At 42.0% G+C, this 27,442-nt stretch overlaps 2 protein-coding genes across 7 annotated transcripts in view; both read right to left on the reverse strand.

The window, feature by feature from the left end:
- The window catches only part of LOC121953607 (regulator of G protein signaling 6-like), a 60,941-nt gene extending 50,269 nt beyond the window's left edge, over window positions 1-10,672 (reverse strand). For 3 of the 4 annotated variants that reach the window (XM_088087478.1, XM_088087477.1, XM_088087475.1), the window contains exons 1-2: window positions 10,364-10,672; window positions 2,382-2,477 (exon numbers count right to left, since the gene is read on the reverse strand). In XM_088087478.1, coding sequence (XP_087943604.1) covers window positions 2,382-2,465 — 84 coding nt within the window. In that variant the 5' untranslated portion in view covers window positions 2,466-2,477; window positions 10,364-10,672. Of the gene's footprint in view, window positions 1-2,381; window positions 2,478-5,851; window positions 6,196-10,363 lie in introns of those variants that run through there. The other variant, XM_088087476.1, reaches the window with a different exon arrangement.
- A 1,387-nt stretch (window positions 10,673-12,059) lies between these two features.
- Window positions 12,060-27,442, reverse strand: part of LOC121953307 (signal-induced proliferation-associated 1-like protein 1) — a 52,278-nt gene continuing 36,895 nt past the window's right edge. For all 3 annotated transcript variants that reach the window (XM_088087336.1, XM_042500313.2, XM_042500314.2), the window contains exons 8-21: window positions 26,325-26,904; window positions 24,071-24,345; window positions 23,126-23,386; window positions 21,647-21,790; window positions 21,415-21,551; window positions 20,767-20,849; window positions 20,083-20,501; window positions 18,989-19,180; window positions 18,288-18,450; window positions 16,925-17,126; window positions 16,502-16,651; window positions 16,183-16,303; window positions 15,797-15,875; window positions 12,060-14,654 (exon numbers count right to left, since the gene is read on the reverse strand). In XM_088087336.1, the coding sequence (XP_087943462.1) occupies window positions 14,511-14,654; window positions 15,797-15,875; window positions 16,183-16,303; window positions 16,502-16,651; window positions 16,925-17,126; window positions 18,288-18,450; window positions 18,989-19,180; window positions 20,083-20,501; window positions 20,767-20,849; window positions 21,415-21,551; window positions 21,647-21,790; window positions 23,126-23,386; window positions 24,071-24,345; window positions 26,325-26,904 (2,950 nt within the window). In that variant the 3' untranslated portion in view covers window positions 12,060-14,510. The remainder of the gene's footprint in view (window positions 14,655-15,796; window positions 15,876-16,182; window positions 16,304-16,501; window positions 16,652-16,924; window positions 17,127-18,287; window positions 18,451-18,988; window positions 19,181-20,082; window positions 20,502-20,766; window positions 20,850-21,414; window positions 21,552-21,646; window positions 21,791-23,125; window positions 23,387-24,070; window positions 24,346-26,324; window positions 26,905-27,442) is intronic.

Genomic DNA, 27,442 nt, shown 5'->3' on the forward strand with positions numbered 1-27,442 from the left:
TAGAAAGGAAAAACACAACAACCGGAATGGCTACTGTGCATTAAAGCCGCATTAAGCTTGAGTTCCTTTGTGTGTGTGTGTGTGTGTGTGTGTGTGTGTGTGTGTGTGTGTGCATTTCCAGCATGTGTGCAACCTACTTCTTCTGTTCGACCGAAACTTCTTGAGGCAATAAGACGTCCTGCAGTTATTGGATTGTTTTGCCTCACTTCCTTTTTTTTCGTGGGAGGAGAGAGACAGAGCAAGATGCAGCACCTACACTGCATGGACAGAGACAACCTCCTCCCCTCCCAGCCTCTCTAATGGCTAAATACATCACATTCACCTTCATCTAACCGCCCACACAGTGAACTTAACAGTTTTGCTACAGATATGGCGATATATGTATTTTCACCCATACTCTCCATACATTTCACAAAAGGCACTGCCCACACTTTGAAATATTTTCATCTCATGACTACACTAGCAGCCTTGCAGTAAGGTGCTGATGTCTTCCAGCTGACAGAGGCTCAGTAGCTTGGGGATGAAGCTGCCAGTGTTTTCCCAGGCGGCCGAGCATATTGGTGGCCATCTGCCTCTCTGCAAGCAGCGCATTCACACTGCGCCAGGCTGCCCACCCACAGAGTCCAGAGGCCGCGGGCGCTCTGCCCTCAAAGCCCCGGCACCTCTCTGTCATTTGGCCTCTTTGACATCTTGAGCTAGTGAGAGGTCGGGATAAAACTCAAGAAACTACATCCATTAAAATGAAACGTCAGGTACTAAATTAAAATCATATCTTTGTTGTCAAATTATTATCTCTTTGTAAAATGCTTTCTTCCACAAAAGCTTCAAATCCAAACTGGCGTTTTCAAAGCAGGAAGGGGCAGAGAGAAAAAAAAAAAAAACACCCTGTCACTCTCAGAATCATCTGTCTGTTGTCACTGCGTATGACTAAAACATGAAATGATGAATATTCCCTCCGGCAGCATCCTGACAAGCAAAAACTAGCCTCTTAAATGCGCTGCCTCCAGGCATGTGTAGCATTACATAATGAAGCGCTGCCGTGAAATCTTTGAAGATACCCAGTTTTACATGCAACTACAGTATGTTCTCACTGCGGCGTGACAGCTTCTTAGAATACATGGAGGATAATGACAAAACTGAATAAACAATGAATGCGTTACATGTTGAGATAGGCACACACAAATATTTTTGACAGTGATGTGACGCCTGTCATGAAATCTGGGCTTCAGGGACAGAAGCTGTTGTATTTGTCTCATGGCGATCACTTTTCTTTTTATTTGATTTTTGATTATCATTCCCAGTTTCCTGGCAGAGACTTTAAGAGACTGGAAATGACCACTGTTACCCTAACAACTTGAGTATTTACAATAGACAAGTGAAATGTTGCTAGAAATGCACATCCACTTCCTTTTCTGCTGATGTGTGGCACTCTCAGAGCACACAAACGCCGTGGCATCGTAATCAGAAGCAGAGATTAACCAAGTTTCCGAGTACAAAGGAGGTCCTGACAGTTTTTGCGGGTGAGCCGCAGACTGGAGGTGTTTTTTACAAAGATGGAGGAAATTCAAGCTGTCGCCAGTGACACAAGCCTCCTTAGAGAAAAGTTCTATACCGCTGAAGCAGCCGCCGTCAACAATTATTTCACATCCTGTCGCACCCACCCCTCCACTAATCTGTTTACATCGCTATATAAATGGACAATCATTAGGAGCAGGATGAAACAACAGATTTGGGACAGTGGGACAGGATCTGTCAGCTAGGGCCTGCTTGTAGCACACTTTTTTTTTTTTTTTACTGGGACAGCAGGCTCAGCGGTAGCAGTAGATCCCGTAGTTTAAGTCTGATCAAAAGACACTTTTTTTTAAGTGGTGCTGTCATGGCGCTGGCAGAAAAATAACAAGCTATTCGTCCGTCAAGGAGGAATAACCACCCCCTCATTGGCTGTTCCCGATCCCGGCCCCCGAGAACCAGCTACTTCCTCCCCGCCGAACATCCACGTAATTAGCTACCAATGCCGCTCACCCTCTCCAATCAAACAGCGGCTATTGAAAGTGAGGTGCCATGGGGACGAGGTAATTACCCTTGACACTAAAAGGACCTCTCATTCCCCAAACCCTTGCTGATGGGATTGAGAGCTTATTAAAACATTGGAGGGCTGGAGTTTGCCCAGATAGTGATGGTATGATGGTTAGAAGAAGGGCTGAGAGAGAGATTTCGTTTCAAGATGGTTGAAAGAGAGGTTTCCTGACACCCGAGCTTGTGGTAGATACGAACTGATACGGATCGGTGGGCTGTCAGGAGCCCGTCTACGGGTCATTGCCCCGCGGAGAATGCTTCTCTCTACATATAGGCCAGAAACTGCAGCACACACATAGAGTTACCTTTCTGTAGACGATCATATTGGGGGAGTCGTCCTCTGGATCAGTGGTGCCCACGCCTCCCTGGTCTCTGGACCCCTCCGCCATTTTCACTCAGTCCTGTTGAAGAAACACATGGACCACATGAGACATCCGCTGGACGGTGAAAGAACACAAAATGAGGACTTGATAAACATCAGTCAGCATTTCTATTTCCCCCTGGGGAACCGAAAATTCCTTCGGCTTTTATCGTCATGACATTCAGCTGCCAAAATGTGTGCTGCTGTCTCAGAAAGGAGACGCCTGTCAGAGTAGGGGCAGATAAGAGAGCTCAGGTAGGCTGATGGAAGCTGAATATTAACTAAGCTGCAAAGTCAAATCTCGAACATGCAACACCGCAGTGGCTCCAAACCAGCCGTACTCCCGGGGCACTTCTGCAGTTACCATGAAAGATTGTGGAGTAGCTCAACTAATATGTTTTGGTGATTCCAAAAAAAAATCTGACGGCTAAAAAGTCATGAATAAACACATAACTTGTTGAAACAGGTAAACTTAAGGGTTCATTGTGTATAATTTAGAGGCATCTACTGGCAGATATGGTATAAAATATTCATAAATATAGAGTCTAATCACCTGAAAATAAGAATTGCGTTTTAATTACCATAGAAGAAGCTGTTTATATCTACATATGCAGCAGGTTCTCTTCCGCTTAGGTCGCCATGTTGTTTCTACAGTAGCCCAGAAGGAACAAAACAAACACTGCTCTAGATGCTTCGGCCACGGTTGCTCTCCTACTCGCTTGGCATACAAATGAAGTTTCAGCTTTGCAACCTCACTGCTAGATGACACTAAATCCTACACACTTGACCTTTCACTGAACAAATGGTTAAATAGTTCATGTGATGCATCAGCAGTTGAACTAGTTATTAGTCTGCGTCACCTGCGTGTAAGACTCTGATACATAGGATGATTATGTTTCATAGATCAAGATATATGTTTTGCATTTTAAAGTATGGGATTTGTATTACTGTTTTTTTTCTCTATTTACTTTTTTTCTGTGTGCTTTATTGCATTGTTTATTTTAGTTTTATCACCCTGGGCAGTTTGGATGGCTCACCACAGCTGCCATTATTGAGCTTGTGATCTGTGTTATGTGTAAATATGGGTGTGGTTTGCACTTTCCACACATTCTAACCCGACAAAGATCCAAAAAGAAGCAAAACATCCTCCTTTACTCTCACTTTTCGTTTCACCCCAAACTTTCAAACTATCTTTATTTAGATTTTTTTTTTTAGATTTTTTTTTAAAAATGTATTTCTCATTCATTTAATGTATCTGTGTCCTTTAATGATTTGTTACTCAGTAACATCTGTCCGTCTATTGCTGCCTTATTTTTTTGTATTTTAGTATGTCCACATTGTCTGCACATGTATCCACTAAATGTTGAATAAAGGGATTTTTTTCAATTGTACTGGCATTGCTTTTTTCTTAATGCACATATAATAACTCCTTCAAAATGTAAATTTGGTTGAAACTTCTGCCACTAAATGTGGGAGAAGTAGTCCAAATGTGAACTTGACCACACTGACTATTCAATTTTATAAAAAGACATATTGCAACAACATTTTATGTAATCAGTTGTGTCAGATAACATCAAAATCACTTCCAAAGAACACAAGTTGAGAATCGCTGCAGTACAGTGTATCAGCTCGGCTCAGGGGACTCAGGATGGCAGTAATTATGTATACGGCGCAGATGTGTGCCTACAACACACAGTCAGTATTGCTGTGAGGAGATGAGTCATCTTTCCTCACCAAAAAACTGATGTTCATAATGAATGAACCCTCACTGAGGTGATACTGACAGTTTAACTGCGGTCCATGTGAGCCAATATCTTTGTTGTTATTGTTAAGTGTTGGCTCCATTAGCTGCAATCATATGATGGTTACCTCTGATTTGCCTGCACTCCCCACAATAAACCCCCCTCCCCCTTCAGGCTTCATGCTTTGAGAGCTGCTGTTAAGGGATTTATTTACAGCCCTTACACAGACAGTCCCCATCACTTTCTCTTGCTCCTCCATCCCTCGCTCACTCCTCAGGAGAATTAATTCTGCTTAACTAAGGATTTCCATAACCTACACTGACGACTGGGCTTCAATGAGCCCCCTTAGCCCCGTCTACCCTTTGCCATTGAAGGCTCCTGTGTGCATTAAACGGGTTAAACCATTTATTAGTCCTTTAATCGTGCTGAGAAAAGAGAGGTGAGGGGTTGGATTACACAGTTCGGCACATTCATAATTTTTGGTACTTATGAAACATAATGTGCGAGAGGATAAAGATGCCGGGGAGAAAAAAAATAATCGTTCTGCCTCACTGGGCCTCGCCATTCAATGTATCAGCTATGTGTCTTCAAAAAAGAACTATGAAGGAGGGGAGAAATCACATAGGATACAGATGATAGGCACACATGAGCGGGCACAATATGAAAGCTTCATACATTAACTGAATTAGTAACACTGCATCTTGCCAAGGGCCAGCCGCTGGCAAGGGATTTGGAGTAGTTGAATTATGTAATTGTAGCCGTGCAATGTTACAAGTCTGAACAACTGCAGATAATGGCTCTGCTGGAGAGGGGGGGGGATTGAAATTGTTAAAAGTCACCAGCTTGTGCAGCAGCACACATGTAAGGCTTTGTCACCATAGTTGAGCACTTTAATCTATTACACCACAGAGCATGGTGATGCGCATGAGTGAATAAGTAATCATCCGCTCTTGCTTTACTGTTTGTTATTGCCACCAGAAGTGCGGAGTGCAGCACTCCCCGTTGGTTAACACGTCTGTGCTCTTTTTAGAGTCTGAGCACATTAGACAGCTAATCTTTACGTCCACCTCAAGGGCCGTATAGAAAGGCAGGCGGTATGGATTGCATAGCACCTGCTTAAAAGAAACAATAGTGAGCCAATAGGTCCCTTGTGGACAGGAAGCTGTAATTCTCGGGAACAACTTCCTCCCGACTGAGCTGCTTAAGCATGCAAATCAAACTCCACAGAGAGGCCCATCTGAGATGTTAATTGAAAGCTTGTGTCAAAGGGAAACAGATGGAATATGGACAGACAGCGCCAGCATCTACTGCACAGGTGTGTCTTTCCACCTCAAATCCAATCATTTTATGACACAAACACGAAAGGACAATGCACATATTCACAGGGCAGAACCCACCCACCCACCCACCCACCGACCCCCTGCAACAGCGCAAATAAGCAAGCCAGAAGACGCCTGGTCAACTGAAACAAACTCAATAAACCGCCAAAGAGTTCACACACACACACACACACACACACACACACACACACACACACACACAGAACAATCCATGCTCCAGATACAACCATATTGTGGTTATGACTTCCAAAGCCATGTTCAATCTCAGCAGGCGAGCAGCCGAGTGCAACGCAGCATCTGTGACACCTTGCCATTACTGAAGCATTCATTACCTTAGAAACAAAATAATGCCTGGTCCACTCTGCTCCCCCGGTTGGCTCCCCCTTAGCAACAAGCAGCAGGCAGGTTCATGGTATAATTGGCAGAAGGGGAGAGGAGGGGATGAAGAAGAGAGGGTGATGAAAGCAGTGGAGCAGCGAGAAAGAGAGAAAGAGAAAGAGAGAGAGAGAAGCTGACTGGCCACTGCAGTATTCCCCTATTCCTCCTCCTCCTCCTCTTCTTCTTCTCTCTTCACCAGTCCTGCCTTGGCCCGGCAGTTCAGGAGATCCTCACATGTGCGCACCTCGTTCATCCCCCCTCTCCCTCTGTCTGCATGTGCTCGAGCGAGAGCGATAGAGTGAGTGTGTGTGAGAGAGAGAGAGAGAGAGAGAGAGAGAGAGGGAGGGAGGGAGGCAGGGGGATGCTGTGCAATAGAGAGGCAGATCAAGTTGGAAAAGGGGGAGGGATGAAGGAATTAGAGAGAATATAAAGAGGAAAACAGAGGGAGGAGAAAGACAGCGAGTGTGTGTGTGAGAGAGAGAGAGAGCAGCGGATACACAGCTGAGAGGAAAGGAGGACAGAGAGATGCACACTGCAGCAGCGCCCACTGATGCTTAAAATAAGAAACATTTCATTAGGGGGATATTGAAATGCTAATATAAAAACAAGTTACTGCTACTGAGCACATACAGATGCAGACTTTAAATGTATAAAGCTTCTCAATTCCCATTGAAAGCTTGAGGTTTTCTTAAGCAGGCTATGATCCAAAGTTAGACACATTTCCACAACTTATATTTGTATTTCTGGCGCTTTTTTATTTGTCTTTTAACTCCTCATATTATAAATTCCATTTTTATGCTTGAGGATGGCACTCTGTTTCCACTCGTGCATGTCTCCTCCCTCTTTCCCTCTCTCTTCATGGAAACTCTGGAATCAGTCAAGCTTAAATGGCAAACCCGAACAAATGAAGCTTTTTTTCCTCTCCCTGCTGCAATAAATGAGATCCCAAAAGCCCCCGAGGAAGATACTGCAGAAATACATGGCATGGCCAATTTGTGAATGCATGCATGTAGAGTGAACACACACAGACACACACACACACACACATGGATGTTTGTGTTGCCAGAACCAGTTCACCAGTCATCAGAGAAATATCATGCTTGCTTTTCTCCACTATGTGTTCTTCTCTTATTCAGCGCTTATCTAAGTAAGGCAAAGGTCCTGGCTATTCGAGCCGGTTCAAATATTCCTCACACACACACAGAAAATAAATGAGCATGTTTTGATCAAGCTAAACACAAGTACAGCCCAATTTTCTTCAGGCCAAATGCAGATGAAGTTGGAAAAATTGAAACAACTGAAAACTGCTGTTCTCAGTAAATGTGGTAACCAAGGGAAACTGAGGTCACACACCGACCCGTGTGAGTAGCGTGCCTATTAGAGCGTGAGACCATTCATCGGCCCACGGTGCTTACCCTACACATTTCTCTCTCAGCAGGAAAAGAACAGGTATATTACATCCCCCATCCCCCATATTATTACAGCCCCGCTACCACAACTACACATCTCTGTACATCTGCCATATTATGATGTTATGACATCACCACCCTGCTGTCAGCACGTCTTCCTGCCCCGTGAGCTGCTCCGGCATTAAGGAGTGCCATCATTAACAAGGTGACAGACAGGCAGGCAAGCAGAGAGACACACAGACAGACAGACAGACAGGGACTTCTCTAATCTGCTTTAAGGGGGCCAGCCCTGCTATAATCTGCATTAATGCTAAATTATTGAGCAGCCTGTTCACAGCCACACCGCTGCCAGAGAGCACTGGCCACATGCATGACACACGGAGACATTCAAGTTTGAGAGAAGATATCTAAAAGATAACCTTCACGACATTTCAGAGCTGTCTTACAACAACACTCGCACATCTATGTGTGCACTGAAAACGTCTAATCGTTCTTATTCTTCAAACTGGCGGTGCAGAGATCCCCTCCTGATGCATTTTTACTGTAGGAGACGGGAGATGAACATTTAGCCACAGCTAACACGAGGCGTCAGCTTTCTGAGTTAGACTAATCAAGTTGGTATCTTTCAAAAATGCAGGCTGTATTTTATTTGTCAGAGTAGAGGGTGGCTGCGGTTTGACGTTTCGTTTTGTTTGTTTTTTTAAATATCATGACTCCCTGGGGTTTACAAATATTTTTCATTGATCTTCCCACAATGAATGGGGGGAAACACATGACCCTCCCTCCACCATATATAACCATATATCACAGTTTCTGGCTATGATAAATGGTGTAATTTGGGTGATTTAAAAAGAAAAACAAAAGCACGTCTTTCAAACCCACTTTGCAGGTTTGGTGTATTTGGAATAAATACAAAATATGACCATTTGATGTTCAATGTTCCTTCCCTAAGCAAAATAAATGAAAAAAAAACTTTGCTTCATCTGCTTCCCTCTCGTAAATAACAAACAGCCCCTTAATAATATGAAATTTCCTCTCTTTATCCATGCTAAAGAGCAGTGTGGCCCTAAGGGACGTCATTCCTGAGATCCACAGGGCTTTGTCTAGCGTTGCCTTGAGTTTTGAGCAAGTGGATATAAACAAACATTGTCAGATATTGGTAAGGGCTATCTTTGCTGTTCAAATATCACAAAAAAGGGAGATGGGTGTTTTAATTACATTTTGAATGGTAAAAAAATCTCACAAAGCCACAAATCTGAGGGTGCTGGGTCCAAGGAATAGCAAAAATCACCTGTAGGCTATAACCTGTAGGTGGATGGTTGTATTATATGAAAATAAAAATCAATTTAATTATAATAAATAATTAATTTTCAAGATATTGTATAGAACATCGTTGTGTATAAAGCATCAATTCTGATAGAGCGCTCCCTTTAATCTTGTCAGCTGACATCACGTATAGTGTGACTGAGCAGAGGGCTGCGTGAGGCGTAGGAGCACATAGTTTTTGAACGCTGTGACTAAGTGTAATTTAAATGTTTTTCAGTAAAGGTTTTACACTGGATTAAACCTCCTGTCATTCACATCAGACTGAAGTTACTGTGCCTGCAGCTCACCAGGCGCTACTTCAACAATCAGAAAGAACGCCACTACAATGATTTTAACATACCGACCCAGAGAAACATGAATTCAATTTTTATCTAGAAAGGATATTATTGACGACATAAAAACCTTCGAAAGGTCTTCATAATGTGTAATATTAGGAGGATACTGATCTGGGAAATATAATACCCTTAATCAGGTTGCCTGTGGTTATCAAATACTTAAATTTAATGCCATTTAAGACTTTTTCCAATTGATTTTAGACCAAATTTCAGACTAATTTGGACAAGAATTTCTTATTCAAGCATAGCAGGTAGCCTAAGAGGTTGTTTTATTTCAGAATATGGCTATAAGAGTGAGTTAAGTTTATCTACATTTTGCCAACAGGTAAGTGCAAGTATAAAGTAAAAAGATATTGAAGAAAATATTAGGTTTAGTACTGAGATCCAGGATTACAAATAGACTATAAACTATCACACAGAAGAGCTTTACTCATCTTGACAAAAAAAAAAGCCTAAATCTAGGCTGGTTCTAGGCATGGGCACAGGGGTGCAATGTGCACCCAAATACTTCACCTGCCCAAATTAATGCCAACATGGGCATCTGTAGCCCCAAATAACTCTCACTTTGAGTGGTTATTATCACTAAAGCAAGTATAGCCTACTCAACTTGCCTGTACATGTAACTAGGATTTTAGGATATTTCTCTGATTTTAGGACTTTTCTAAGATTTAAGGACATTTCTCTGATTGCAGTACATTTCTGGGATTTAGAAAGTTTCAGGAAATTTCTCACAATTTAGGTCATTTCTAGGATTTTAGAACATCTGTGGTATTTCAGTGCATTTCTCTGATTTTAGGACATTTCTAGGATTTAGGACGTTTGCCATAGTGCCTTATAGGCACACAATTCAGCTTGTTTATCAAGTAGTTTTGGATAAAAACATGAGACAGTTCAGCATATGTGCGTAAAGGATAACTCATATCACCCACCAACATCTCTTCCTGCCCCCCAGCCTTGAACTGGGCATGGCCTGAATTAAAACACGGATAAATGAATGATAAAATGTTTGCGTTTAATACCACAAACACACTACACTATTTTGATGTTTTTTTTCAAGGCCTAATATCTGTAAAACAGAATTCAAGGCTCTTTGAGACTACTTAGCGTCCTGCAGACACAATGTTTAATATCAGCCAGATATGTCTCATTAGCTGGTGGATCATGAAACTGTTTCAGTCCCCTAACGTTTGGAGTTAACTTCTAATGATCCACTGACGTTTCATTTTGCGCCATAATCAAGTCAAAATGAAAATGTATACCCTAATACCTCCGCACAAATTTATGTTTAGTGCTAACGAACAAGTGTTTGCATGCTAACAGGCTAGGAGGCTAATAACAGTCAAACCATCAGTATGTTAGCATTGACATTGCGAGTACGTTAGCATGTTAGCCTTACTTTGCAGCTCGTAGTCCAGCCTAGAGGAACATCTTTGAAAACGGGTTACTTAATCCAGCGCAAACCATCGAGGAAACACCGTGAAAACCGACACCGAGGAGGGAATTTCATTCCGAAAAGACTAAACATTGGAGCGTCACCCGCTCGATTTATCTAACTCTAACATATGAGACTAGCCTCGCCTGAAAAAAAAAGCATTTTTGCAGATATCTAGGACTTATTTTACTCAGTAAATCTGTGAATGTTTGTACATCTCCTCGCACAGACGTAGTCAACGTGCTTCGTTCAGACTGACAGCAGCCAGTCGCTACCGCCTTCAGAGGGCAGGTGTAAGCAGGGGCGGTTCTAGGATTTAAAGAGACATGGGGCTTAGACCAGGCCCCCAGGAGGTGAAGTGCTTTAGAGCAAATTTTAGCTGTGGCCAAACAGTGGAATTACAACTCTCGGGTCCATCACGTGATGCCATTGGGCCCAAAAAGACTTTTTCCTATTGAGTTACATTGGAAAAGGGACATATGTAAATCAGTGGATACATTTCCTGAGTGTCACAACCCCTGAAAAATGATGCGAAAGCAGTGCTGATCATCCAAGTAACTATTATCCAGCAACAGATTTTTTTTGGCTTCATGCACCACTGAGCAACTTTCATAGGAATGTACGGGCACGGTTTGCAAATGCTGTATCCAGGTCTCGTAATACATCCATAGCTTAGACAGGCAAAACAAATCCTCGTGTGAATCAATTTCTTTTCAGTGACAACTAGAAAATGGTTTTGGGCAAACCAGAACTCTGTTAAAGGCCTAAACCAGCCTGCACACTGTTCTTAAGCTCTTTTATTTTATTTTAAACAGTTACATTATATATATCTATCTATATAAATATAGATATATCTGTAAAACCATATGATAGATTTGTGCCCCATGTCCCTCACTGGAATTACATGGATCCTTTCATGAACAATATGGACAGGAGTAATAACAGCTACCAACACCTATGCCAATGTCCATAAATGTCAATATTGTTTTAAGGCTGAAAAAGCTTATATTTTATCTGACTAAATATCTAAAACAGCTTTTCAGCAGTATAGCCAAGGGGATAAGCTTCTTTTAAACATTGGGGAGCACACATGAAATGAGGAGTTTGAGGGTCCTCAGACAGAAAATGCTGAGCATCAAACCCTTAATTTTCCTGCATTCTGGTGATTTTTTTCTGCACTATTTTGTGTTTTTGCATCAATTTACCTCGTACATGTCCTTAATTTTATCAAAATAATGGTCCTCCGTTACTTCATGTGGGGGGTGGGGGGGTAGGTAGGTAGAGACTTGTCCCCTGCATCCCAATCCCTTGAGTGTAGTCATAGCTCTGCAAGACATCACCGTTTAGTCCTTCCTTGGATCCATAATTGCCCACATCTTCACAGTGTTATGTCTTTCAGGTTATCCTCATCCATCAATCTGTCTGATCGAGGCTCGTCTTTGTCGGGGCGACTGCCTTGTGTAATCGTGCCTAAGTGGAAAACAGCAGCTCTCAGTTAATCACAATACAACAGCAGACAGACACCTCCTGCCTGGCCACTGACAGGTATCCATTTACTTTGGAAGTCACCTCAGATGGCCACATGCAGCGGGTGAATTACCTCTCTTGTGTTTGTCTCGCCTTTACCTGCTGAGCCAAAAGACCACTCTATGACACAAAGTGTAATTCAACAAAATATCTTTAATAGATATAAACATTTTTTACACATCACAGCTCAATGGAAACAGAATCACATGCTGTCACACATGTTAAGAATGAAGGTGCAGGGGGCAGTCCGCTGTGCTAGGGGCGGGAGGGCCTCATTCGTCCGAGTCTGGCTCATATGGTCCTTATCCTGTCTTATGTCTCCCCTGTTCCTCTTTCATATTGCTCTGTTCACTCTCCGCTATATCCTAGCCAATAAAGCAGAAATACATCAAAAGATAATCTTAGAAAATAAGAATGAAGGTGCAAATTCTGATGAATATCAAATTCTCCTTATATACAGTTGCACAGTATCTGAGTACAAAAGGAAACAGGTATGAGGCTTAAATAAGGACTTTGCGTGGTCATTTATGCACCAAATTTAGGTCAGCCTTACAAGGCAGAATTACACACTACAGAGAACTCTGTAGCTGGAGTTTCAGGATTTACACGATATCTTACTCGTATATTAAACAGTACCATTTTAATCTATCAAGAGAATTAAGGATCAGATTTAGGCCTTTTCACATGCAATGGATGAAGGAGAGGAGGTAAAATCCATGTAGCATTTTACATGTTGTCAACACTAGGTGGCGCCGTCAATCAATCCACTGCAGCAGGAAAGGCTGGAAATAAACTTTGACTTTAAAAAAAAAACGAAAAACAAAAAAAAAAAACCCCACTAAGAATTAGCTTTTTTGGATCAAAAGTTAGCTTTCTCTTATTTAAAACTCTGTTTGGATTTAAAGTATATATATATATATATATTCTTTTCTCATATAGGAGACTGATCATTACATGCAGATCTCTAACTGCATATTTTCTTTTCGTGGCCATCATCTTTGTCATAAATACTCTTTACATATATCAATGGCAGAGGTGAGAAAATAAATGTTAACATCGTATATTTACAATATAACTGAATAAGTGACACTGAACTGTCAATCTCTGTCTTTATGGCGCCCATATTGTTCTGTGATTTTACTATATATATATTTATTTATTCATTTATGTATTTATTTTTTAAATATCAGCTTGTGACCAGTAGTCCTCTATACAGGTTTCAATTGCTGTTAACCCTCTAGAAGTTAAACATTTGATACACGTCTTATTACACAGGCATTACAGACTTGACCTCACAGTGTTTACAGTTATGTGCTACGCAGAGGGTCTGTCTGTCTGTGTTTACCTATTCACACTGCTACAGAAAAAGCATAGTGTCTTATGGGGGATGAAGTCTCCCATCATCTCATATAGCTTCTTTTCTTTTGGTTAGTAATAAAAAAATAATCAGTGTTATCACTGAACTGGGGAAAACTGAACAGCAATTAATTTACATCACAGTCACTTAAAGTGAAACTTCTGTATTGTTTCATATCTGACCCTATTTTCCCATTTTGTTGTGCCCAAGCGGCCAAAACAGACATTTTAAAAAAAAATTGGTCCAGTATTGAATAAAATGTAACAGGCTGCAGTGTAATCCCTACACGCAACTGCACACTGTCAATTTAAATACTCTAAAAGTTTTTGTTTTTGCCACTGAATGGCTCAGATTGTTATTAAATGTATCTGACAATATCACAGAAAGGACCCTACAGAAAAATGATTTTTTTTTTTTAACCATACTCTGATCTGGTCTGTTTATTTATGTGTAACCAAGTCTCTCTCAGGGAAATTTCGTTTTGAAATCTGGCAGAATTTTCCACCTTATTGAAATCAAAAATCACATAAAAAGATAATATTAAGCTATAACACTAGCTATGTTTTTTTTTCTTTTTTTGATTTATTTTTTGGCTTTTGCTCCTATTATACAGGACAATTTAAACTTATATTTTAAAATTTGAGACTTAGACACAAAAACATGGGGAAACAAAGTTTTGGCTGAAAAATACCAGTTTCTTAATTCTCTTTTTTTCCACCATGTCTTGCATGAAGGGAACACTTTTAAATTGCGTTGGAGCATTTTAATTGCAAATCTGTTTGTTTGTAATTCAGTCAGCTTGAGAGCTAAATGGGGACAGTAACTTTAAATCCCTTTAGGTTAGTTTCAACATCTTGCCGTCTCTTCATGCAGGAATACCAACAATCCATCGGGTCGGACACAAAGCATCATGTTAGTGAAATTCTAAGGAAGGGAGTGCATGCTGATCAAAACAGACGCACAGTAGCACCACTGCTCTCTTTTTCTTCTATTCCCATGTTCAGTCCCCAGAAGTCTTTCATGGTGATTTTACCACAGATCCACAAGGCTAACGACAGATGACATGTAAGTCCATGTTGGCACTGGTTTGTAAAAGCCCAAGAGAAACAGTTCATGTTGTGAATTTGTGTAAGTACGTCTGTTGTGTGTGCAGCGCTGAACAGACGAGTTTCAGATCAGCTCGAGTAACGGTCAATCCCGATGTAGAGTGGTCTGCAGCTGTGTGCATCAGTTCATGTCGATGGTGTTAAAGACCCACTCTGTGAACTTCTTGAGCTTGGCTGAGGCGCTGTAGGACTCCTCCAGGAGACGCTGGTTGTCCTCTCGCAAGCTCTGGATCTGAGCCTGCAGTGACGCCTTGGCATCCTTCTCCTGGTGGCGACAAAGACGTGTGTGAGCAACATGATCTTATATCTGAACTATAGACTTACTCGATTTTGTTTCCTTTTGTATAAGGAAACTTGTTAGCAGAGGGATGTTCACCAAGGTTGAAAAGACTTGCTGCTTCCCCTTCTGTTGTGTTTTCATTTCAACAAAAGTGGTTTAGTGCAAAATTACAGAAGCAAGGAACAATCGTGCTGCCAATTATGGTTTTTTAATGCAGTTATTTTGAGATCATCAGTTAATTATTTTGTTATCTTGAATGTCTCTGGTCACACAAGAGCAGCCAGATCACAGTCAGATGCGCCCTGGAAAGCTCGACAGGTGCGTACCAAACTTGATCATCCTTACAAAATAGGAGTTGCTAGTCTACTGCTGCCTCCATCAGTTAGTTTGTGTTGTGTGACTTTCAGACTAACTTTCGATCTTTTTTTTGACACGTTATTGTTTTATTGTCCTTTTTTCAAGAAAACAAAACATGAAGTTTGCCAGGTATTATGACAACCATCACATCTGGATAATAGACATAACATCTTATGGGTTGTAAGCAAGAGGCATTTTACAGCACTTAATAAAGTACACATCATTTACCTTAATTATCAAACAGACAGTAAAAGAGGGGAAGATTACAATTCAGCAGTGAGAATGGGAGAACCAGCAAACACATTCTTTATTAAATATCTTAGCTTAAGACTGAGGATCTAAAAATGTGTTTATACACTACAAATGGAGAATTATATTATACTAAACCTTAATGTGTCTTCAGCTGGTTAATTAAAGGCTAAATAATAATAAAATGGCACCAACTTCCAAGATAACACTTGCTTTACTCTCCATGCACTGCCAGGGAACTGCATGTATGGGGTTGAGGGAGGAGAGGGCATGAGCTCTGTAACCTACGTCACTGCTTCATGCTAATGGCTATTTTTCCATTCGAAAGACAGAGAAAATGCAAACAGACCTGCCCATATATAGCTGCTCAATATATACTCGTATGTCAAAGCAAGCAAGTATATCTGTTTAAATGCTTTTTGAAATAAAAAACAATTAACAAATTAGATGTGTCATATATTGTCAGTCTAAGTCTGTATGTTTATGTTAGGAGCTCTCATTCTTATTGAATGACGCCTCACCTTCTTTAAGTCGTCCTGTAACGCCTTCACCATCGACTCCAGCTGGCTGACCTTCCCCATCAGGCAGGCTGGATCCTCTCTGTGAATAAAAGGACAACCAGGACGTTAGCAGGAACAAACACTGAAACATCAGAGCAAAGTAATGATTAAAGCTGTACTACGGTCAAAGGTTGCCTTTTTCAAGTCCTGTGGAAATGGACTTTCATTACTAACACTGTAGTTGCTTATTTGACAGTTTAGCGTGCGGTCAACCAGGACTAATTAGTGATAACAGCTGCAGTCGTGTTTCACTGGAGTGAAATGTGCAGGGTCTTCCATGGCACAGTGCCGGACACCAGTGGATTAAAGCAGACACTGGTCCCGGGCCATGACCTAAGGCCGCTTACCCAGGCGAGGGCTGTCTCAGCGGGGCCGCCTGAGGCTCAGCTTGCTGAGGGCTGGTGGCTGCTGCTGTGCTCTCAGCCATGGAGCTCTCCTCCTGGGCTGCTAGGAAGACCAGCCTCTGCTCTGAATGTAAAACACATGAAAGACGCATTATGAGACCTGGAGAGACAACAAATACAGACCAACAGCACCCTCTTGTGGCGAGAATAAAGACTGCAGTTGAGTTTTTCTGCCACACCCACCACTGGTAGAGTAATATCTGTAATTAACCTTGACTTCAGATGATTTTTAGGGGAAAAAGAAAACAAATCATGTGCCTACCTTCAAAGGCCTTGGCGGCGTCTACCAGGTGGGCCCAGTCCAGCGGGCCATCTGCCCCAGTGTCAGGCAGGGGCATGAGGACAGCGTCCTGCAGCTGCTGCCTCTTCCTCTCCTGCTCCAGCTCGGAGCTCTCTGGGGCCGACAGGTCTCCTGGGAAAGAGAAACAGCAAAGTGAAACACAGTGGAAAGCGTTTATAGCTGTTCTCCCATGACAGAAAAATTGAGACATTTTGCAACCATCAGTGATTCTACATTTTAAGAGAGCTTGTGGGTCATATTTCAAATGTACAAACCTTATATCCTGAAGACTCACTGTGTATTGCAAATCACATTATCCCACCTCATTACTTTTGTTCTACTACAAACCAAAGTCCACAGCATTGCCACCTACTCTATAATCAGTTAAAAATACTGAACATTTACCCAGGGATTTGTGTGACGCTCGCCGGCTTGGTCCGTGGCGAGCTGTGGGTGAGCGTGGCATTGTGGAGCAGCTGAACAGCAGGTCAGTGGGCGTGTCCCGCTGTCCACTGGAGGATGGCTCCCTTTGCCCGCTGTAAATACTCTCATCTGACAGGGTCCTCTGGAGGGAGCGACGAGTGGGCGGCGGACCCGGGAACAATGGCTTCAGATTGGGATGGAAACAGACAAGAGACAAAACTGAGACAAAGTGAAGAATATTGTAAATTAGAGCTGTGCCACATCATTGTTTCCGATAATAAAATAACAATTTTGAATATTAAAAAGACTAATATTGTGAAAAGGGAAATATTCTGACTTGTTGACATAAGTTACACAAAAAAACAACAAGCATGGCTGAAACCCAAAAATGGAGCGACTTCAGTAATGTGGAATCAGTGGTGTAATTAAGACTGGGCGGGCAGAAAGCTTTATGAACAGCCCCAGACTTTTCAGACTCTTTTAGCAACTTTCTACTCAATTAACTCGGTCAGCATCTCCTCTGGCAGTAGTACTGCATCCCCTCTTCTCTCTGAGTCAGCATTGTCAGGTCATTTTATCATTAGCCTTTGTGAAGCTCCACAAAAAACGTGAAATGTGCGAATGTATGAAAGTGTTTGTAACAGAAAACAGTCAGAATAAGTGAAGATCTCTGTGTGTGTATATGTGTGTGCGCAGGGGGGTCTGCTGATCAGCGCTGAGTGACACAATTTACAGCGGGAAGAGTAGAGGAGAAATGTCAGAGCAAACAGGTCCAGGTGGATAAAAACACCTCAATTTTTTGGGATTTTTTTCAAAAAAGGAAAAAGGAAGTATAAGGTAGTATTTTTTTGAGTACTGGCAGAAATCTCTTGTTGATTTAATATATATGTTATGCTAAATACAGATTCAAGAGTCACTGTTGTTGTTTACAATTTTTATGGACTTGTTACTGAATATTTGAGGGCAAACTGTTACATTTATGCTGATATATAAAATTAGAAATTTGTTGCAATTGCATGTTTTTGAAATTAATACTAAAGTTTTTTTGGGCTGTATCACCCATTAGTATTGCGAATGTAACTTTGTAATCCTACTTGACTGTTTATTGTCCTCCTGACCACAACTATGTGAATATGTTTCTTAAATCAAATCTCAAACATTTCTTGAATCAATCAGCTAAGCTTTCCACGTAACCCCTGGTAACTGCATAAGGAAAACACTGCCATGGACATCACTGCATCCGCAGTATAAAATCACAGCAAAGAAGTAACCCCCAGATGTACAAGTACCCCTGATGATGAATCACTGTACTGTATTACTAGCATCAGTGGGCTTTCCTCAGTACCTTCTCCTCGTTTGTAGTGGGTGGAGGGCTGTCAAGTGTGATGAGCTTCTTCAAGTCTTCTTCCAGGCTGGACTTGGCAGTGTGCCGCTGGGGCGACTGGGAGCCCCGGAGATTGGCCCTGAGCTGTGGTTGACCACCCAGCAGACCATCACTCTGGTGCCGTCTGAAGATAAAAGCAAGAATCAACTCAGAGAGACTCTTTAATGCAAATAACACAGAAAATCAGGAAGCAACAGTAAAAGAGGAGACAACCAAGAACACAACAAACCATGTCTGTGATTAAAGGTCAGCAGTTTAACTACTGAGGTAAATGACACATAATCACTTCACTGCTTCCGGAGGAGTAACTGTGGTTTGTTGAGCAGCTGTACAGTGTGAAAACAGCTGTTGCCATCAACCACAAATGATGCAATCGCCCTTTGGGCCAAACAATGACACATATGCTGCCTTGAATGAATGAAAAAGGGCAATTATCTTTAGTCACCCTTCTATGGTAACCAAATGATTTAGTTAAAAAAAAAGGATGTCAAACCTAGCTGGACCACATGGTGGCAGTGTTAGCCAAATAAAAAAAACATTACTCTAAGGAGAGCAGTCAGTGAGACGAAGTATAACAAAATATTCATTCCTTTCACCAGTCTCTCTAACGGGACAAATTTCTCCACTGAATTACAATTTTCTTAATACAGTCTCTATCTTACTTTCGAGTACTGCCAAAGTCCACAGAGTTGACGGTCCCCCCAGGTTTCCTCCAGCCAATCAGGTACTTTGAGGTCGCTCCTTGTCGAGGGTAGAAGCTTTTGGTCCCTGGTGATGTGGGCGAGGTGGCTCCAGCAGATGCCTCTTCTTGCCCCTGGCCCATCGGACTCCCTGAGTGGCCAGAACTAAGTGTGCTGGAGGAAAAGCAGGGCAGGTGAGACATAATTATGTTTGGTAAAGGAAAGCATGACAGACTTTGTTACATGTCATTATAAAACATACAAGCACAAAGAGCTGATTTAGTAGCTGTACATGTCAGGGTTTAATTTTATTTGGCCTTTGTTTAATTGGCATGATTGGTAAATCATGAATATCTTTTATTTCATTGAAAATGATTTCTGCCAGATTGCCACCTTTTTAGTTCAAACTGTTGAATACATAAACATAAATAGACAGATTCTTTTAAAGCTCATTAGTAACCTCTTCCATCACATTTCTTACTACCTCTGCAGATTGGACCAACTGATTACTATATAGATAAAAAACACAGGACACAGTGTCCTTGCTTTATTTCCAGCAACTTCAAATAACACTTCTCCGTAGTTTGACATAAAAGCTCGGATTTTCAAACAGCAACTTTTGTGTCTGAGTGCTGGCGCGCCTGTGCGTGCACTGCACATACTATAAAACAAAGCTGCCAATGTACAGGTCTGGTGGAGCTGAGTTATTTCTGGCTGAGTGAAGAGGGGAGAGGAAAGCTTTAGTTGATTCAAAAGGAAGTGGGATTTAGAAGAGGGGGGGAACAGTGCTGAGCTCACAGTCTGCATTTCTAGCAACTTCAAGCACTTCCTTTCTATCATGGATACCGGGAGACGGAGACACATACAAATGCAAAACCACAAACCCAGACACACACAAGCAGAGTTATTTCATTCTTCTTCCCTCCCTTTGTTAACGCCAAACCACACAGCTTTGGACTTTTCCATCTGGGATGGTGCAGGATATATCTGGACTACAATGAATCACTGTCTGTTTAATGAAACATTGATGCGAGGCCACAAATTCCTCAGCTGACTCAAAGAGAACAGCAGCACACCTGGAGTGGGAGGCGGCGTCACTCAGGCTGTAGGAGCCACTATCAGCAACTAGAGGAAAGGCTGTTGGACTCTTTGCTGGGATTTCGCCGCCTCCAATGGTGACAAGAGAGTCTGGTGTCGGAGGTGAGGAGTCCACGGCCCTCTGGCTGCCCGCTGGGTCATCCTGCCAGGGGACTTTGTCTTTGGCCCTGAAAGCACCGGTGGAGGAAGCTGTGCTGCTTTGTGTGGCGGTGAAGGAGGTGGCATCGATGCCGCTGTCAGTGGAGGCGCCCTGAAGATAGCCGTTAAGCTCAAGGTCGCCCCGCACTCCTGAACGGGAGCCGACTTCATACCATTTCTCATCGCTGTGGGCGGAGCTGGAGGCATTGCTTGAGAGTGTGTTGCTGCTCGACTGGCTGGATGAGTACGGAGCATCCAGCTATTCAGAGATGAGAAAACAATTTAGGTTTTTCCAGTTGAAACCTACCAAGGTTTTAAAGTGCATCATTTTTTACCCATAATGATAAGCTCATTTCATTGACATTATTCAAAGACTGTCCTCAGTGCAGTTTGGTATTCACATGTTGTAGTTCTTATTGAAACCAGCGGTTAAACTGCAGCCCTTTGCTTACTACAGGGCCTCCCGCCATCATATAAGAGCAAGGAAATTACATGCAATACAGTGCTTGTTGATTCAAACTCACCTTCGTGCTTTTGTTGGGAGACAAGCTGCTGCCCTGCTCTGACTGCTGGAGTCGAGGAATCACCGCCTTGGAAATCACAGTGTCTGTAGGAAGCAAAGACTCGTAAATAATGAGGTCTGCAATAATGGCAATAATAATAAGAGCATTATATAGCGCCTTTAAAAACAGAGTGTTCAAAATGCTTTGATAAAAAAGCATACAACAACAGAAAGCCAAACAATCTATCTTAACACAAGCGAGACGAAACTCAGTTAGAGTTAAGATAAAATTTAAACAAAAGGACAAATAATGCAAGATGTATATTGCAAAATGTCAATATAAAATAGAAAATAAAAAAAATAAATAAAACTACATATAAAAAGAAATAAAATAAATAAATCAGATAAAATAAATAAAAACACATAAAAGCAAGTCTATAAAAATGGGTTTGAAGAAATGATTTAAAAGAAGTCACAGATTCTGCAAGCCATATCTCCTCACGCAGGTCGTTCCAAAGCCGAGGGGCCCTAACGGCAAAGGTACAGTCAACTTTAGTTTTAAGCCTCGACTTTGGAACAGGCCCCACCTGAGGATCTGTAGACAAGTGGTAGCACTGTAAAAGCTATTATTGAGTGTTATTCCTACTACTGAGACCACAGTTCCTCTTACCTCCACTGGTTTTGTCCCCTTCCCCAGGTCTGGACCATCCAACACCAGAACTAGAGCACGCTTTAAGCCCATTGACCCCGTCACCTGCCACCTGCCGCGCAGACGGCACTGGAGACTGGCAGTTGTTGTTATTAAACCTGAAGGGGAGATAAGGAAGGTCATCTACGTTGCCAGGTAGTACAGCAGGCAGATTTAGCAGGTGTAGCTCAAAGGGAGGGGCAGAGGAACTTACCCATCAGGCATAGACTTCTGCCTCCATTGGTTAGAGCTCAAGGTGTCTGTGTAGGGGAGGCTGGAAGGGGAGTTTGTGTTGTGCATCGTACGGCCCATCACGATGGAGCAGGCAAGAGCATAGTTGTCGTTCCCTGGGGAATATCTGTGACAAAGTAAAAGTATGTCATAAAAGGGGACCTATTATGCTATTCTTTTTTTCTGTCATATATATATATATATATATATACAGTATATACACAAAAAGTTAATTATTGGATGTTAATACTAAACATGGCCAAAATTTAAACTAATGAAGTAAACATATGTAAAAGTAATCCATGTCACGTGAGCTTATGGCAGATTTCTTTATATCTGGTCCAATCTGCTCCACTTATGTTACTGCAAGTGTTAACATTAGGTAGCCTGCACATCTACATGAAGCTACATGCTTAAATCAGAGAAACTTGGTTGCCAATGTTGTAAATGTTTCCCAGATTGCAAATAATATTCTTGCTGGAACATGTCTGGTTGTGTTTTGAAGCTTTTATTGGTGATTTTATGAGGAAACAATGCAGCTGTATGGTCATTCCCCTGCTGCCAGTATACTGCTAAACGTAGCTACATGCTAACATCAGGGAGACAAAATTCTTCAGATACTTGATATTTCCCCCCGATTTCTGAACATAGGCCTATTACCTCTGGAAAATATCCAGTTGTGTTTAGAATCATTTATTGGTGATTTTTAACAGAAGAAAATGGCGCTATTCTCTGTTATAGTCAATTCCCAGCTGCAAGCACTCTGCTAAATGTAGCTACACGCTAATGTCAGGGAAACCAGTAATCTTGGTCACTGGCTTTGATTTGATTTGATTTGACTTTATTGTCAAAAAAATTGGCTGAACCACGTGCGGTTGTTTTCAGAGGCTATATTTGGAGAACAAGAAAAAGTGCCACTTGACAGTCATTCCCCAGCCAGAAGTACACTGCTCCATGTAGCTACATGCTAATGTCAGGGACACATATAATCTTGGCTGCTGTTGCTGTTTATTTATTCCTAATTTCAGATAAGATCCCTGTTGGAACATGTCTGATTGTTTTTAGTGGCTTATATCGTTGATTTTTATTGGCAGAAAGTGCCGCTATTCTCTGTTACAGTCATTCCCAGGCTACACTGACAGTGCAGAAACGCAGGGAGCGCAGATGTGGACTCCAAAACGCTGACCAGTCAGAGCACAATGTGCTTTTTTGGGAGGGGGGCTTAAAGAGACTAACTGAGCGTTTCAGACAGAAAATGAATACAGGTGTTCTGGGACAGACAGTAAAAGAAAAATTAAGAGGTTTTTGAATATTGAAGTATGTTTACATGTTCTAGTACAAACACAAAATACAAGTATGAACCTGAAAATGAGCATAAAAAAGGCAAACTGTACTGCAGCCAGGCAGCTTTGTGTTTAGCATGTCTGCAAGTTTCATTACAGCATTATATTTATCTTCTGACCTCTTGGGGTTGATGGGTCGCCCGTCGCTGGACACACTTCGGGGAATGGCAGCAGAGTTACGGTCACTGAAGTCTGAGGGCTGGGCCTTGATCAGTGTCCCGCCTGTGCCAGCAGCGCGTGTTTGAGGGCTGGATGAGGTGCGTGGCCACTTGGTGTTGTTGTTGTTGGTGGGGCGAAAAGGGAACTTTAACTCGTAGGGCATGCCCTCCTTGTGGTTCTTGTAATCCACTAGCGGCATGTGGTAGATTTCTGAGCAGCCCCTGTCGGCACATGAAGTGTTCAGTCAGCCTGGTGCACAGCCTCAAAAAGCCACAGACAACTGCAATGCAGGATTATTTCACCCACAGAATGATCATTTGTATACCAGTTACTCACCCCATGTAATGAATTCAGGAAGAAAACTTTTTCTTGCATGTCTCAATGGTAAACGAAGAATCCAAAAATTCAGTATATTGATGAATTAAAGTGTGTGGGCTCTGCAATTAGCAACAGCAAAACTAAATCCAAACATCTGTTCACAAACTCTCATGCAACTCATGAAGTATAATCCAAGTCAAATAATCCATGTGTATGATCAGTGCTTCCCAAACACATGGATTTTCGCTAAAACCTTACTATTTAAAACACCTCAGCATGAGCAATGTCATCATACAACTGGATAAATGAGACTTTTTTTACTGCAATTTTACTGCACGAGTTATGTGAGTTTGTTAATGGATGTTTCAATACAGTCTTGTTTTTGTTATACACAAACCCTGCTACTCCAGCTCATCAACAATTTTCTTCTTTTTGGATTCTTCATTCACCATAGAGACATGAGAAAAAAAGTTTTCTTAACAAACTCAACATAACACAGGTTAAGAAACTGATATACTAATGATCATTTTGTGGGTGAAGTACACTGATAAGAAGAGTTTTTCTTGCATGTCTCAAATCCACTCTACCTGCGTGGTGTTGAGTCCTCATGTGGGGGGATGATGACCACCTTGACAGTGACAGAGGTTCTGAGCAGGTCGATCATCTGCTCGTGCGACAGCGAGGCCACCGACACCTTGCAAATCTCCACCAATCGGCTGCCCTGCCTGAGCCCAGCCTGCCAAGCATAGCCATAAGGCTCCACCTCAGCGACAATACCCTCAAAGTTGACATGAAAGCCCAGCTGGCCCAGGGCGTTACGGCGCAGGGTCATCTCTGTGGTCTGACTGCCCTTGGTCAACAGCTATAGAAAAGAAAGAATGAGGGGGGCGGAGGAGCAGAGGGACAAATCGGAGCAGAGGACATGCATTATGTATAAAACAATCCTAAGAAACCCTTCAGAGTCTTTTGCAGGTAAACTAATATACCGTCTTCAAAGCAACCCCATCTTTTAAGATGCATCTGACACTCGCTCTAATCCCCTCCCAGCTGAGGTACATATTTCAGTCACATACTATGAATACTAAGCACTTTGGTTTAAATTATTCTGCACACTCCCATTATAACTGGCTGCCTATTAGACATCCTGTCTAGCTCTTCCTCTACCTGTGGGAAGTTAACTGAGAGGTAAATAGTAGTTAGTACAGCCTGAGTGTGAACACAGAAGGAGACTTCCAGTTATCTGCATGTCATGATGCCCACAACAAAGCTGATGACAAAAAAACACACATTCCTGCTTCACAAAGAAAGGCGCGTGCCAGTACTGGTAGCAGCCAACAGCAAATCTTTACTTTGTTTACCATCTACTTAAACTGCAGTGTCAGCAGAGTGATTCGCCCCATCAAAAAGCACTGCCATACCTACATAACACTGAAAACCTCAGTAATGATATCATATCACCAAATTACTATGTATTGTGCTCAGCATGACTTATAATCACAGAGTAACAACAGCTATGGCTTTTTGGTGACTGTATAATTTTAGACTACGCCCTTATGTTGCTATAATAACATCAACAATACTTTATTTTTTATGTTCAACTGTTGTTAAGGGACAGAGGCTATAACTTGCCCTCACATGTCATGGGACTGGAACTTCACTTAGTACTTGTTGTTGAAATACTTGTTTAGAAGCTGCAGGGATATTACAGAAAGCCCTGACCTTTGCACTCATTGATACTTTGATATCTTTTGTGATTTTATGCCTCTTGTGTGTGTTCTTTTATCATTGCCGTGGTATCTGTTACTCCGAATTCTGTGACCCAGACCCTAAACCCTATGTCTCAATGACTCAGATAGTCTGGAAATTGTAACACCAAAATCTTAACAGATCTTGTTGTTACAATTTCCTCCAGCAATGGACACTGCTTTGGTCACCACATTTCCTTTGGAACAACTCCCAATCTATTTTCCACCACCTTGACCGCCTTTACTCATGTAACTATTGGTAACAGTTCCACCCCTTTGTCGGTCCAAGCGAAGAAATCTCTTATCTTACTTTTCGCCATCGATTAAGTATTTTCTATGACTAAGCAACCATCTGTAGACTAGGCAATCTGCCTCCTGCCTCGGCATGCACATGTCTAGTGTAAGTGAAGGGTGTCATGTGTTATGCATTTTCAGGTGTGTTAGTGCAGATCAAGATTATTTCTGAAACTGTGCTGTAACACTTGTGTGTACAGAGATTGTTTTCATTGTACAACACAGTTTTTAAGTTCTAGCGTGAGGATTTAGTGGCATCTAGCTGTGAGGCTGCAGAACTGAAACCTCTTTTTATGTGCCAAGAAGGAGAACTACAGTGGTCAAAGCAAAACACAAATCTGCCTATCTAGAGCCAGAGTTTGATTTGTCCATTCTGGTGTAATGTAGAAACAACAAAGCAGATTCTATGAAAGAAGATCCACTCTGTATGTAGATATGAGTGTTTCATTGTAACGTAACAAAAACAACAATTCTTGCCATTTTAAACTAATGAAAACATAGTTATGAATACAATATGCCATAGGTGCCACTAATTCCTACACACTGAACCTTTAAAACATGTTAGTGTGGATGTGGCCTTACTCATTGTTATCTGTAGTGGATAAGCATTGCCAATAACTATCTTAAGTGTAAATGTAACGATAAAAGCAGTATGCATTCAGACATACAAGGACAGTGTGTGTTCATTACAAGCTGTTTGTCAGAGACGTGGTGTGTGGCTCAGTGTAACCTCTGATAGCTGCAGCAGATGGTGTGTGCTAATGAGATGTACTGTCATAGACAGTCGTGGTGCCCCACTGACCTCCAGTCTCTTGACAACCTCTCCAAAGTCTTCTGTGTTGTTATTGATGGAGCGCAGTGATAAACTCTCACCGCGCTCGTAGTAGATTTTCATGGAGGCGGGGCTCCCCGTTGACCAACCAATCACATCACGTGTGGCGCAGTTAAACACAACGGCTTTGGCCTCCTGATCCAACAGGATGATGAAGTCATTTGAAATGGCCAACAGGCATTCACGTTCAGCACCAGCTACTTGATCTTCAGCATGAACCTGCCAGGTCACAGCTCCCAGGCTCCGCAGCTCTGCTCCGCTGTATGGACGCATCTTCTCCCGTCGTTTGTGCGCCAGAGAGATGAAGGGGAATTTCCCAGTGGGTTCTACTGGCGTGCTGGTCACGTGACGCTCTGCCAGGTCCCGCAGATACTCCTGCCGTGTGCGTGTTGCCATGGCGCCAAACTTGTCTGACTTGTGGGCTGCGTTCTCAGCGTTGATGACTTTGCCCAGCAGGAAGTCCCTGAAAACAGTGGACTTGGGAAAGGTCACACCCTTGGGAATTGGTGGGCCGAAGGAGGGGACGTCCTGGGAACGGGTGACAGCCACACTGCAGACAGGAAGGGGGACAGAAGAGTTTGAGGTCACTCTTGTAGGATGTAAATAAATATACATTATAATCCATATCAATAAACAACTATTACAGACATTTGAAGCAATGCATTTTATAGGTATGGTTTGATTCAGTCACAAAACAATAAACAAATAAAGGCTGCAGACTTTGTGATTATGTTTGCAGGGTTATCTGCCTCGAGAAGACCATAATACACCCATGGTTCTCCTCTGATCCTCCGTCAGTAAAATAAATGGCTGATTTATTTTAGATATATTGCTCTCGTTGAAAGATCTTCTTGAGCTGTAATTCATAAAGCAGTGGCATCCATGGTAGAGGTTTGGGATATCCTCAATGGTTCACTTTCAAACCCCACATTTGTCGTTAACGTTAACTTTCGCACCACCCAACAAAAAAAACCCCAAAAAACTTCATAGATAACTACATACGGCACTCCCTATTGGATATGTATATAAGACAAATGCTTCAAAATGAAATAAAATAACATGAAACAGAACAGCATGAAACACAGAAA

This window comes from Plectropomus leopardus, chromosome 14 (genome assembly GCF_026936395.1).
Source record: "Plectropomus leopardus strain MGB_pleo_1.0 chromosome 14, ASM2693639v1, whole genome shotgun sequence".
Taxonomy (NCBI): domain Eukaryota; kingdom Metazoa; phylum Chordata; class Actinopteri; order Perciformes; family Serranidae; genus Plectropomus; species Plectropomus leopardus.